General features: G+C 34.5%; 1 protein-coding gene across 2 annotated transcripts in view; it reads right to left on the reverse strand.

Moving 5' to 3' along the window:
* LOC100366496 (uncharacterized) overlaps positions 1-2,389 on the reverse strand; it is a 38,192-nt gene extending 35,803 nt beyond the window's left edge. Inside the window, exons 1-3 of one of the 2 annotated variants that reach the window (XM_006812548.3) lie at positions 2,160-2,389; positions 1,974-2,014; positions 789-863 (exon numbers count right to left, since the gene is read on the reverse strand). In XM_006812548.3, coding sequence (XP_006812611.1) covers positions 789-863; positions 1,974-2,014; positions 2,160-2,234 — 191 coding nt within the window. In that variant the 5' untranslated portion in view covers positions 2,235-2,389. Of the gene's footprint in view, positions 1-788; positions 864-1,973; positions 2,015-2,159 lie in introns of those variants that run through there. The other variant, XM_085503385.1, reaches the window with a different exon arrangement.
* Positions 2,390-15,711: the final 13,322 nt, after the last annotated feature.

The following is a 15,711-nucleotide window of genomic DNA, read 5'->3' on the forward strand; positions in this document are numbered from 1 at the left end:
CTACTTCATAATATTTTCAATATGAAATTGTTGAAAACAAGATGATACATCAGGGTTTGCATGTTGTTGAATTCTAAACACTTATAGCAGCCAAGTTCTCTAGTTGCTAAGCTACCGCGTGCGTGACAATGTTGATCTCATAAGACAAGGAAGGGGTGCAGGTGGGGTTAAACTAAAGTTGATTCATTTCCGATCAAGAATATGCAGATATTTGACAGTATCTACTTTGTACTAAATATGTTGATTTTTAAAAGTTTACAAAATGTTCTAAAATTGACATGCACAGAAAGAAGAACAAAATACAATACACGCAATTGTACAATAGGTCTGAGAGACAACAGTCGAGTATGTATATTTCAAAACTAGGACAAATAATTCGGTTACATATGATATGATATCTTGTTCTGAGACACCATATGCCAATTACACACAACAGCTAAGCACATTGGTAGACTTCGCAGTTAATGGCTACCAATATTTTTTTCGATATTCGACAGAAAAGTTACCATTGATATCATAGAGATAACTTCTAATTTGCATTATTAGGGGTCACTGCTCTATATGAACATTCATTTTATCTTGTCTGAAATACAGTACCACTGCACAATTTTTGTTTTCCTCTGCATTGTGTTCAAAAATACATGAAATGACGATTCAACATGAATATGGTGCATGAATATTTCACTCAAAACATCACAACTGTGAAGGATATGTATGCACCATGGTCATGTGATGAAAGTGAATACACACGTACAAGAAAAATTGTAAATAATTATTGATCATCTTACTTTTTAACATCATAGTCATTGAGTACATAGTTTTCCATTGCCAGCTTCAACTCTGGAATATCCTCGCAAACCCATCTAAATTAAAGATCAGGAAATTGAATTTTATTATTTTTTTCATCATTAAATTAACCTTCATAAGTTTATCGACATGGAAAGAAATTCTTTTGCACCTGAACATTACCCCTACCCTCCAGTACTTTCAAATTTACTTGTGTATGCCCCTCCTAAGAACACCTGAAGTGATTTAGAGGGGAATATACAATATTTGGGGGAGGGTAAATCTGGAGTTGGGGTGATGTATTTGTACAAAAAGGACTCTTTTCTTTTCAGTTCCAAAATGACATTACATTATCTTCAACTGCACAGTCAATTTTGAACAAGTGACTTTCCTATACAATTACAGTCAACTATCGAAATAAAAATTTGAGCTGCTCCATTTGGAATTTGTTACAAGGATAAAAATGTCCTGCATAGCCATTGTTGGCTATATATACATTCAATAATGCTTTAAAACCCAGACAAAGGGTGGCCATGGCATAACAAATAGCCTGAATTTCAAAAGAAATCAGTTCGACGTTCTTCCATAAGTCTAAGAAAGCAAAAAAAAAGTGTGGAATACAAATTGGATTGTTTACTTTTGGCCACGCCCCCAAAATGTCAAAATAAACAAAGAACCGGGCACTATTCATAATTCTAAAACGAGCTTGCCCTTTGAAAACCATTTGATTAGTCTCAGATAGCAATGGCGCTAAGCATTGGTTACGCTACCACGACCATCGCACGAAGGGACGACAAACATGCTTTTTAAAATACACATTTAATAAAATTTACAGTTTTTATTAACAATATTATTTCGATGTGACAGTCGTTTGTAAATCCTGAAACAAAAATGGGGTTGCTGCGCATAATTGATCGACATGTAAACAAACGCCACCCGAAGCCCAGAGAACACTCGGTTCACCACGCGCTTCGAAAATTGACCTCTTATTCAAAATATCGACATGAAGGTTCAAACCAAAGCTGACAAATCCATAGCTAAGTCCTGACCGGCCGGTTTTTCGGGTCGCCATCTTTGAAATTATCAACAAAAGACCTTGAAATCAAAATGACTTCGACAGCGTGCAGCGTAAATTAGCATAAGACCACGCCGAAAATTAACAGAGGAATTTGAACACTGTTCCTTACCGTATCGTGTCGACTATCTCCAAGGCACCGTCACGATTGTCCTGGAAAATGAAGTGACACTAAAATAAACGTATATACAGTATACGAGTCGAATGACTGGTTGGTTGTGTCACAAAGAAATGTCTGTTATGAATGTCATGTTTAGGTAGTAGTAGAGCTATGGATCTCATTCCACAAGATACAAACCTGAGCGGGTATCGGCCACGTATAAACTACCGCTTCGGCACCAGCCGGGCTGTGCAGCCGCAGTTCCATCACCATCGTACAAAGTCCAGTCCACTTGCCACCAGTTCATGCAAACGTCGTGGCGGTAAATGATCAGATCTGAGTCATTTTTGCCAACGAAATATCCCCGAATTATATAGGAAATCCCACATGTGTAATACGCCGTACTGCATTGCCTTTACTATGAAGAGTTACCCACGAACCGTGTCACGTGATAGTCACATCCCACGCTGATTGGAGGATATACATCAAACGGGTGAGTATGATAAAGCCCTTTCTGAACTACTTTTCTGAGGTCAGCTATTCATTTTTAACACAAAATTATTTCTATTTTCATTATCTGATCACTGTTGCACGAAACGTATTTTGGATAACCGGACACCCCTTCCTCACATTACCACGTCACCATGGTAATGTAATAGTTTGATGACATCATCACTAACGCGTTCTTATTAACTTTTGACCGCGTATCTAAGAACGGATATCGATATTGCATTTACAATTTGACGATGTCGTCACAAGTCGTCATAATAATCTAAAAAAATGCCTTCGACGGGAATTAAAAACAGGAAAATGTGACCAGATATCCACACATCGATAGAACGACCGGATGGTGTACGTGCAACAAATCACAGTCAAATGATTGTTCATATGTGCCAAGTTACTAATTGTTAGCCAGGTTGTCATGACAATAACTAAAGTGACACATCAGTATATATAATTCTGACTCTGTTTTCTTCAAGTCAGCCATTCTAGCAGGTCGTTAGTGTTATAAATAACCCATGCAATGTTTTTTTTTTGTCTGAAACCTTATTTCAAACTATCAAATTTTGATAAATAAAGTAGCAATACTAATTTAAAATTTCCTTTTACCTAGGCGGAGGAACCCCAACCCCATCCTATATTTCTGTCAGTTAAGGAGTTTACTATTGGAAACTATTGGAAAAAAGATCGGATAATAAAGTATATACACAAATCGTAACAAAACAAAATGTAATAATGGAATTCAAAACAATTTCACACACACGTGATAAAGAAAAGCAAAACAAGAAAGAATTCCACGTAAACATAATAACGGAAATAAAAAAAATAGCTCAAAAACAAATACTATTTCCCATTGTTAACCATACTCAGTGGCAGCGGCACGGGGGGGGGCAAGGGGGCGGTCGGTCCCTCGAAAAAAATGTCGCCCCTCCAAAACAAGCTTAACCCTTTGTGTCAGTAAAATTTGCCCCATGTAGGAAATGGCGTTTCAGAGAGCCTAGATTTCAAAATTTTTAAGAGGGGCATGCTCCCCGGCGCCCCTAGGAAGGTCGCGCTTCTTCGGCGCTAGGTTGTTGAGCAGACCCCCCCCCCCCATGAAAATTTCGTGCCGCCTCCTCTGATAGCATTTGAATAATATGCCCGTCACATTATTTCAACGTGAAGTGCACCATTCCCATATATGGTAAGTGAAATGATATCCAATACATATATATATAATTGAACAGACCACGTGAGAAAGAGATGGATTACCAGGGAATACCCTTACATTTTTCATTTGTGACGTCACCTTATATTTATGTAACATTCGTATCGTGTAAGGATTATGAGAAAAAATATCCTTTTATAGGTATGGTTTACGAACAAGGATGGAAGAAGTCTACGGTTTCACCCACCTACCATTAATTATTGGAATAACATCGAAATTGACGAGCGTACGTCATTATCCCAAACAACATTTCTAGTTCCGAACTAAAACGGTAACAACATGATGACAACCACTTCTATTCGTCCTGCATTTCGAAAACAGCCTGTGATAAATATATTAGAATTATATTATAATTCCGTTATTTTATGACAGTAAAAAGTCGAGTACAAATGATTATAAAACTAACGTCGCATTTGTTTTTCACGTTTGTGCCCTGGTGATGCCGAGAATGAAACTGAGAATGCATGTTTTTACAAATTAACACATAGACTGATTGCGGTGTTTTATAGTGGTGCACGCGCGCAATTACGACACATATTTCGTGAAACTCACATTTTCGCTTATTTATTGTAAAACAAAAACCGAATATCATTCCGACTGGATCCAGTCTAATGCAAACGGCTATTTAATAAGTTGATACGGTAATCGTATTTTTATTTACTATACTACTGAGTCTCATTGTTATCTGCAGAATGAATGTTTCGTTTACCCCGTCAAATTAATTGATTAATCAATTAATTAATTAATCAATTCATTCATTCATTCATTCATTCATTTTAAGAACTCCAACATAGATTAGAACACACGCTAACAAGAAGATTATAATGATGTTGGCGACGTAATATTTACAAGTGTAATAATTAAATATAAAATAATAAAAACAGACTTAAAATCATCATTTAACAAAGTTGTTGGTTGCGTGACCGAAGACGACGCTAGAACCACAGTCACTTGTTACCCATAACAAGTCTTTTATTAACAATCGGAGGTCCGTACCTCCTTCACTACCTTCCTTTTTAATATGTAGTGGAGGAGGTACGGACCTCCGATTGTTAACAAAAGACTTGTCATGGGTAACAAGTGACTGTGACTAGAACATGTTCACTGCACCGCGACCGATATGACAATATTACCTTCAATGACGACACGGATGTCACGTATGCACTTGTGACTATCACACAGGTCAGAAGATACAACCATTACATTTCATCTGCCAAAAGCCGTTTTGCATGCACAATCATTGATTGACATTTTTCAGCATACACTGCGTACATCTGGTCTTCTTTTGGGCCTTGACATCTGTGATCTAAACATAAGCCTTCAGGAATACGCACATACATCCACTACCACGACTTCCGGGTTATCGACTGACAGTATACATTTATATTTTTTCGAGTTTTTAGTATTTTATTTTAATCTTGAAATCTTTTCATAATCACCATTTATATAGCTCTAAATTTCTGAATTTGTTTCTAAGTGATCGCATGGTTTCAGGTGCATATACTGAAAAACAACATATGCAGTTCGTGCACCCAATTATAACTATATTTCTAATTATTTTAAATAAAAAATATAGGTTGCACCACGGTTACTAAAAATAGTAACCATGGTTGCACCGCTAAATATATTTCTAATACTAGTAGTATCCACGTGACTCCTTGCATATTATCATACGATATATTTGATCTTTTTTGTGTACGTTCCCATGACGTTTGCGAGTTGCACTCCAACTAAACATGTTTCCTAAACTAATGGCAAGCGAGGGTATTTGGTAGCGTATATGACCTCTCTGGTGAAAATTAGCATATTTGGCGGGAGATGATAACTGAGGTTTGTACGCTCTGGACGACTACATCATGTGTTGTGCACATGTTTATGACAGGTTGGAGTCCGACATTGCACAAATAGCATAGTTAACAAATTAGCATCGATGTTGGTATTTACTTAGCTTTCAACTATACTGTTTTTCACTATGATATTACTGTAGTTTTAACGAGTTCAAGTTTTTGATTTTATAGCTATATTTTTTTATCTGGCAAAAATAGAATAGCCCACCGTCGAATTTCTAATGATCAACATCCATACAACTATAACTACTAGTATAATGACAGTATATAGAATTTATACACCGAGCTCCCGCTTGGCCAACACAACATAACAGTCTGGTTTTGAAGTATTCAAATGTGGTTTGATACCTCTAGTCTCACATAAGCTCAAAGGTCGGACATAGACAAACATGTATACACTTGGTAACTTAGTAACTCTTCCGGCTCTGACAAACAACGATAGCAGGCCCTGATAAGCGGAGCTCTATCCTGACATTGGATTGCCTAAATTTGTCTCAGTCTCGCTCATGTTTGGAGAGCTAGGGGGAAGGGTGGGCGTGACATACGGTCACTTATGGTAGGATTTATTGCACCATAACTTTCACGGGGTTATCACGAACAGCTGTAGGCTGTCAATGTGATAAAGATTGGGCGTTAGACGTGGTTTTCTTAAAGTAAATTGGCACTAAATCAGGGCGAACATAGCGCAGATTAGCTTATGTCATTTTTAAAGGGCCATATGCCACGTATTTGTTGTTGAACAAATCAAAAACACAGGCTAATATGATAGGTCATATAGCCTTTACTATTTATAACTAAATAATAATAATAATAATAATATTTATTAAGCCTTCGGAACGGCAACAAAATAAAAGAAGAAACGAAAAAACATACATATCTGAAACTGAATAAAAATAAAATAAAATTGACAATAGATCTCACTGTGAATTCATACTACTTTCATTTCTGTGTTTACAAAGATGTTTAAGAAATGTTCGTATCTCTTTAAAAACAATGTCCTCCAACTCATAATTCATATTCCCCGGAATGTCACCAAAAAAAACAAATTAAACTTGAACCCCCCCCCCCCTGAGAGAAGGCAATTCGTTAGTGTTTGGCCGTCATCGATATTTGAGACTATTTTGATCAAATCAGAGTAAAATTTATTTCTTAAGTGGAATGTTGCATTGCATAGAAATAGGAAATGATATACATCTTCTATGCCAGCATGACACAACTTACAAATGCCATTTCCTTTGTAATTTAACCATTTCAGTTTATTTCCTTCTAAATACAGTGAATTAGACCTAACCTTAAACATTAATGATATGCCATAATGATCATATGGATCCTTAATATAACTATCCAAATACAGTGAATTAGACCTAACCTTAAACATTAATGATATGCCATAATGATCATATGGATCCTTAATATAACTATCCAAATACAGTGAGTTAGACCTAACCTTAAACATTAATGATATGCCATGATGATCATATGGATCCTTAATATAACTATCCAAATACAGTGAATTAGACCTAACCTTAAACATTAATGATATGCCATAATGATCATATGGATCCTTAATATAACTATCCAAATACAGTGAATTAGACCTAACCTTAAACATTAATGATATGCCATAATGATCATAGGGATCCTTAATATAACTATCCAAATACAGTGAGTTAGACCTAACCTTAAACAATAATGATATGCCATAATGATCATATGGATCCTTAATATAACTATCCAAATACAGTGAATTAGACCTAACCTTAAACATTAATGATATGCCATAATGATCATATGGATCCTTAATATAACTATCCAAATACAGTGAATTAGACCTAACCTTAAACATTAATGATATGCCATAATGATCATAGGGATCCTAAATATAACTATCCAAATACAGTGAGTTAGACCTAACCTTAAACATTAATGATATGCCATAATGATCATATGGATCCTTAATATAACTATCCAAATACAGTGAATTAGACCTAACCTTAAACATTAATGATATGCCATAATGATCATATGGATCCTTAATATAACTATCCAAATACAGTGAATTAGACCTAACCTTAAACATTAATGATATGCCATAATGATCATATGGATCCTTAATATAACTATCCAAATACAGTGAATTAGACCTAACCTTAAACATTAATGATATGCCATATTGATCATATGGATCCTTAATATAACTATCCAAATACAGTGAATTAGACCTAACCTTAAACATTAATGATATGCCATAATGATCATATGGATCCTTAATATAACTATCCAAATACAGTGAATTAGACCTAACCTTAAACATTAATGATATGCCATAATAATCATAGGGATCCTTAATATAACTATCCAAATACAGTGAATTAGACCTAACCTTAAACATTAATGATATGCCATAATGATCATATGGATCCTTAATATAACTATCCAAATACAGTGAATTAGACCTAACCTTAAACATTAATGATATGCCATAATAATCATAGGGATCCTTAATATAACTATCCAAATACAGTGAATTAGACCTAACCTTAAACATTAATGATATGCCATAATGATCATATGGATCCTTAATATAACTATCCAAATACAGTGAATTAGACCTAACCTTAAACATTAATGATATGCCATAATGATCATATGGATCCTTAATATAACTATCCAAATACAGTGAATTAGACCTAACCTTAAACATTAATGATATGCCATAATAATCATAGGGATCCTTAATATAACTATCCAAATACAGTGAATTAGACCTAACCTTAAACATTAATGATATGCCATACTGATCATATGGATCCTTAATATAACTATCCAAATACAGTGAATTAGACCTAACCTTAAACATTAATGATATGCCATAATGATCATATGGATCCTTAATATAACTATCCAAATACAGTGAATTAGACCTAACCTTAAACATTAATGATATGCCATAATGATCATATGGATCCTTAATATAACTATCAAAATACAGTGAATTAGACCTAACCTTAAACATTAATGATATGCCATAATGATCATATGGATCCTTAATATAACTATCCAAATACAGTGAATTAGACCTAACCTTAAACATTAATGATATGCCATAATGATCATATGGATCCTTAATATAACTATCCAAATACAGTGAATTAGACCTAACCTTAAACATTAATGATATGCCATAATGATCATATGGATCCTTAATATAACTATCCAAATACAGTGAATTAGACCTAACCTTAAACATTAATGATATGCCATAATGATCATATGGATCCTTAATATAACTATCCAAATACAGTGAATTAGACCTAACCTTAAACATTAATGATATGCCATAATGATCATATGGATCCTTAATATAACTATCCAAATACAGTGAATTAGACCTAACCTTAAACATTAATGATATGCCATAATGATCATATGGATCCTTAATATAACTATCCAAATACAGTGAATTAGACCTAACCTTAAACATTAATGATATGCCATAATGATCATATGGATCCTTAATATAACTATCCAAATACAGTGAATTAGACCTAACCTTAAACATTAATGATATGCCATAATAATCATATGGATTCTTAATATAACTATCCAAATACAGTGAATTAGACCTAACCTTAAACATTAATGATATGCCATAATAATCATATGGATTCTTAATATAACTATCCAAATACAGTGAATTAGACCTAACCTTAAACATTAATGATATGCCATAATAATCATATGGATTCTTAATATAACTATCCAAATACAGTGAATTAGACCTAACCTTAAACATTAATGATATGCCATAATGATCATATGGATCCTTAATATAACTATCCAAATACAGTGAATTAGACCTAACCTTAAACATTAATGATATGCCATAATGATCATATGGATCCTTAATATAACTATCCAAATACAGTGAATTAGACCTAACCTTAAACATTAATGATATGCCATAATAATCATATGGATTCTTAATATAACTATCCAAATACAGTGAATTAGACCTAACCTTAAACATTAATGATATGCCATAATGATCATATGGATCCTTAATATAACTATCCAAATACAGTGAATTAGACCTAACCTTAAACATTAATGATATGCCATATTGATCATATGGATCCTTAATATAACTATCCAAATACAGTGAATTAGACCTAACCTTAAACATTAATGATATGCCATAATGATCATATGGATCCTTAATATAACTATCCAAATACAGTGAATTAGACCTAACCTTAAACATTAATGATATGCCATATTGATCATATGGATCCTTAATATAACTATCCAAATACAGTGAATTAGACCTAACCTTAAACATTAATGATATGCCATAATGATCATATGGATCCTTAATATAACTATCCAAATACAGTGAATTAGACCTAACCTTAAACATTAATGATATGCCATAATGATCATATGGATCCTTAATATAACTATCCAAATACAGTGAATTAGACCTAACCTTAAACATTAATGATATGCCATAATGATCATATGGATCCTTAATATAACTATCCAAATACAGTGAATTAGACCTAACCTTAAACATTAATGATATGCCATAATGATCATATGGATCCTTAATATAACTATCCAAATACAGTGAATTAGACCTAACCTTAAACATTAATGATATGCCATAATGATCATATGGATCCTTAATATAACTATCCAAATACAGTGAATTAGACCTAACCTTAAACATTAATGATATGCCATAATGATCATATGGATCCTTAATATAACTATCCAAATACAGTGAATTAGACCTAACCTTAAACATTAATGATATGCCATAATGATCATATGGATCCTTAATATAACTATCCAAATACAGTGAATTAGACCTAACCTTAAACATTAATGATATGCCATATTGATCATATGGATCCTTAATATAACTATCCAAATACAGTGAATTAGACCTAACCTTAAACATTAATGATATGCCATAATGATCATATGGATCCTTAATATAACTATCCAAATACAGTGAGTTAGACCTAACCTTAAACATTAATGATATGCCATAATGATCATATGGATCCTTAATATAACTATCCAAATACAGTGAATTAGACCTAACCTTAAACATTAATGATATGCCATAATGATCATATGGATCCTTAATATAACTATCCAAATACAGTGAATTAGACCTAACCTTAAACATTAATGATATGTCATAATGATCATATGGATCCTTAATATAACTATCCAAATACAGTGAATTAGACCTAACCTTAAACATTAATGATATGCCATAATGATCATATGGATCCTTAATATAACTATCCAAATACAGTGAATTAGACCTAACCTTAAACATTAATGATATGCCATAATGATCATATGGATCCTTAATATAACTATCCAAATACAGTGAATTAGACCTAACCTTAAACATTAATGATATGCCATAATGATCATATGGATCCTTAATATAACTATCCAAATACAGTGAATTAGACCTAACCTTAAACATTAATGATATGCCATAATGATCATATGGATCCTTAATATAACTATCCAAATACAGTGAATTAGACCTAACCTTAAACATTAATGATATGCCATAATGATCATATGGATCCTTAATATAACTATCCAAATACAGTGAATTAGACCTAACCTTAAACATTAATGATATGCCATATTGATCATATGGATCCTTAATATAACTATCCAAATACAGTGAATTAGACCTAACCTTAAACATTAATGATATGCCATAATGATCATATGGATCCTTAATATAACTATCCAAATACAGTGAATTAGACCTAACCTTAAACATTAATGATATGCCATAATGATCATATGGATCCTTAATATAACTATCCAAATACAGTGAATTAGACCTAACCTTAAACATTAATGATATGCCATAATGATCATATGGATCCTTAATATAACTATCCAAATACAGTGAATTAGACCTAACCTTAAACATTAATGATATGCCATAATGATCATATGGATCCTTAATATAACTATCCAAATACAGTGAATTAGACCTAACCTTAAACATTAATGATATGCCATAATGATCATATGGATCCTTAATATAACTATCCAAATACAGTGAATTAGACCTAACCTTAAACATTAATGATATGCCATAATGATCATATGGATCCTTAATATAACTATCCAAATACAGTGAATTAGACCTAACCTTAAACATTAATGATATGCCATAATGATCATATGGATCCTTAATATAACTATCCAAATACAGTGAATTAGACCTAACCTTAAACATTAATGATATGCCATATTGATCATATGGATCCTTAATATAACTATCCAAATACAGTGAATTAGACCTAACCTTAAACATTAATGATATGCCATAATGATCATATGGATCCTTAATATAACTATCCAAATACAGTGAGTTAGACCTAACCTTAAACATTAATGATATGCCATAATGATCATATGGATCCTTAATATAACTATCCAAATACAGTGAATTAGACCTAACCTTAAACATTAATGATATGCCATAATGATCATATGGATCCTTAATATAACTATCCAAATACAGTGAATTAGACCTAACCTTAAACATTAATGATATGTCATAATGATCATATGGATCCTTAATATAACTATCCAAATACAGTGAATTAGACCTAACCTTAAACATTAATGATATGCCATAATGATCATATGGATCCTTAATATAACTATCCAAATACAGTGAATTAGACCTAACCTTAAACATTAATGATATGCCATAATGATCATATGGATCCTTAATATAACTATCCAAATACAGTGAATTAGACCTAACCTTAAACATTAATGATATGCCATAATGATCATATGGATCCTTAATATAACTATCCAAATACAGTGAATTAGACCTAACCTTAAACATTAATGATATGCCATAATGATCATATGGATCCTTAATATAACTATCCAAATACAGTGAATTAGACCTAACCTTAAACATTAATGATATGCCATATTGATCATATGGATCCTTAATATAACTATCCAAATACAGTGAATTTCACGAAGGTATGAATATTTATCTTAAATGAAATATTTATGACAGTACATCGATCAATGATTGAAAAATCCACAAAAACTCGTGAGTAATGGGTATTACCAATTACCAATGCCTTTTATAGAAAATTTGAATGTTTTATAAATTTGCATCAAAATGTCATGCTATCATGAAATTCACTTAATCAATCAAGAAATACATTTTTTATAATAATGAACTTTTCAGTTGTTTGTGCACAACTATAAAAACATATTTTTATTAGTGGACCACAGGGATTAAATATTTGGCGTCCTGTTTCATAAATTGTGGTTTTATCGTCATAAGTTTTCCTAGTAGAGCGATTTTATAGCCATATCGCAAGCAACCACCCTTAAAGCGCGGTGGTCGTCGCGCAGCGCGTGTTTAAATTTCATGTAAATAAACAATGTATTTTACACGCGTTGTATATGTCGCTATGAGTCCCATATCGAACAGGACGCGGCGCGGCGACCACCGCCCTGCCCTGTAATGATAGACAGGGGTATAGGTAGGTTTAGTTGTAAAATAGTTTGTTTGTTTCTGGGTGATAGGGTGAGGTCAAGACTGGATGGAGCTAACATGGGAATGTATAAATGGATGGTATGTAACAATTAAGGTCACTTAACAAACGGGCGCAGTTGTAATAGTTCGCAGCGTGAACCATAAACTGGTTTTTATGATTACATGACTCAGGGTAGAGTTCTAGTGCATTGCAGTTGAAAAAAAACGCTTAAAGCACGGAAGTAATACTATGAGGTTATTGCAAGGGTACTACAAAGCATCGGTATGCAGAACGACAGTACATCTGGAGTATAGATTGACGAGTAGTGGAGATTGATGCAACCATGTGGACATTCTGAGTGGATACTTTGCAGTATCCTCGTGATAATATATTAGTATACATCTTCCCGATCCAACCGTTTGATGTAGGATACTGTATTGGTGACTATTATTGGTTACTTTCTTGATATGAACTTCATTCTCAAAAATGTCCGCAATCTCTGGAATTTAGTAGGATGCAGACAACCCCGCAATACATTAAATTACTGGCTGGTCTGAACTCTATATCGAGTTGGCTACACCCTGCTTCGCCTAGGAACCAGGTTAGTATATTTCTGTACCTGACCATTCATGAACATTCACTAAAGATCACACCTTGAATACTACAGATTGAATAATAGTTCGACAAGATGGGTCATTATGCAACTCCATGAGTTAAATATAATGAAGGTCACATGGTGATTCAATTGATGGTCCCAAATATTGGTGTGTGAAGGTAGGGACAGCTGAACATCCACAAGTCTTTAGCATCGTGTGTGGTTCTCATAAGCAGGGATGGCTGAACATCCACAAAGTCTGTAATATTATGTGTAGTTCTCATAGGCAAGGATAGCTGAACATCCACAAAGTCTCTATTATGTGTAGTTCTCATAGGCAGGGATGGCCCAACATCCACAAAGTCTGTAGTATTGTGTGTAGTTCTCATAGGCAAGGATAGCTGAACATCCATAACGTCTGTAGTGTCGTGTGTGGTTCTCATAGCAAGGACAGCTGAACATCCACAAAGTCTCTATTATGTGTAGTTCTCATAGGCAGGGATGGCCCAACATCCACAAAGTCTTTAGTATCATGTGTGGTTCTCTAGGCAGGGATGGCTGAACATCCACAAAGTCTGTAGTATCGTGTGTGGTTCTCATAGGCAAGGATGGCTGAACATCCACAAAGTCTTTAGTATCGTGTGTGGTTCTTATAGGCAGGGATGGCTGAACATCCACAAAATTCTGTAGCATCGTGTGTGGTTCCCATAGGCAAGGACAGCTGAACATCCACAAAGTCTGTAGTATCGTGTGTGGTCCTCATAGGCAGGGATGGCTGAACATCCACAAAATTCTGTAGCATCGTGTGTGGTTCCCATAGGCAAGGGCAGCTGAACATCCACAAAGTCTTTAGTATCGTGTGTGGTCCTCATAGGCAGGGATGGCTAAACATCCACAAGTCTGTCATATTATGTGTGGTTCTCATAGTAAGTAAGTAAACCCATTTAGTCACATAATTGACGTGAAACATCTGCACAATGAAACAGATGATAAGGACTGCATGTAATTATTACACATTTCGTTACATGAGTTCTGAAAGAGAGAAGGGTTGAAAATGAAAGTCCAAGTTAATGGAACATTTCAATAATGGGTGTGAGCACCTCTTGCAGTAACACATGCAACACAACATCGCCTCATGGATGTCACAAATATCTGCAGTGAACATTGTGGTAACACTTGCCACTCCTGGATCAGCTATTGAGCTAGCTGACGATGATCCACTGGTGGGGGATTATTGCCCATAACACGAAGACCAAGTTGATCCCACAAATGCTCAATTGGTGCCATGTCAGGTGAATAAGCAGGCCAATACATTCTGTTGATGTTGTGTTAGCATAGAAAATCTGTGACAACACGTGCACGGTGTGGACTGGCATTATCATCATGTAAGACTGCCGCAGCTCCTATCCTCTGTAGACAAGGTAACAGAATAAAATCAGGTCACTCACGTTGGTATGAGTTGCTGCTCTGATGGTCCTACGGAGGTAATTGGCAGTTACAGTTCGGTTACGAAGGACTGAGATAAGGAGGTAGCGGTCCTCAGCAGGAGTTGCGACACGTCGACAACCTGACCTGCCATGTACTGTATCGGTTTCTCTGAAGCACTGGGATAGTCTGTGAATAACAGATGGGCTCACATTTAGCCTTCTTGCAGCTTCTCGCAAGGAAATACCCTCATTCAACCAGCCTATGGCCCTGGCTCTCTTCAATTGTTAAATGTTGACGTGGAGGCATGCTTGCAAAAGTTGCGACAATGCCATGAGTGAGTGTATACTGATTAGCATAACTGGCAGACATGATCACAAGGATGCATTATGTACAGGGAAAAACTCAACATTCTTCGAAGCACATTGGAGCAGGTGTGTGATGAGCAATGTTCCATCTTTTCACCTGATTTTCCCCTGAAAGAATACGTAACTGTGAAATTTACAGCGCACCTATTCTCATCTACTGGGTTAAGTAAGAATTTGAACATGTGTGGCAGATTAAAAACTGCCATTGGGGTTACATAACATTGTTTAACATGGTC

Source organism: Saccoglossus kowalevskii, chromosome 9 (genome assembly GCF_978046115.1).
Source record: "Saccoglossus kowalevskii chromosome 9, keSacKowa6.1, whole genome shotgun sequence".
Taxonomy (NCBI): domain Eukaryota; kingdom Metazoa; phylum Hemichordata; class Enteropneusta; family Harrimaniidae; genus Saccoglossus; species Saccoglossus kowalevskii.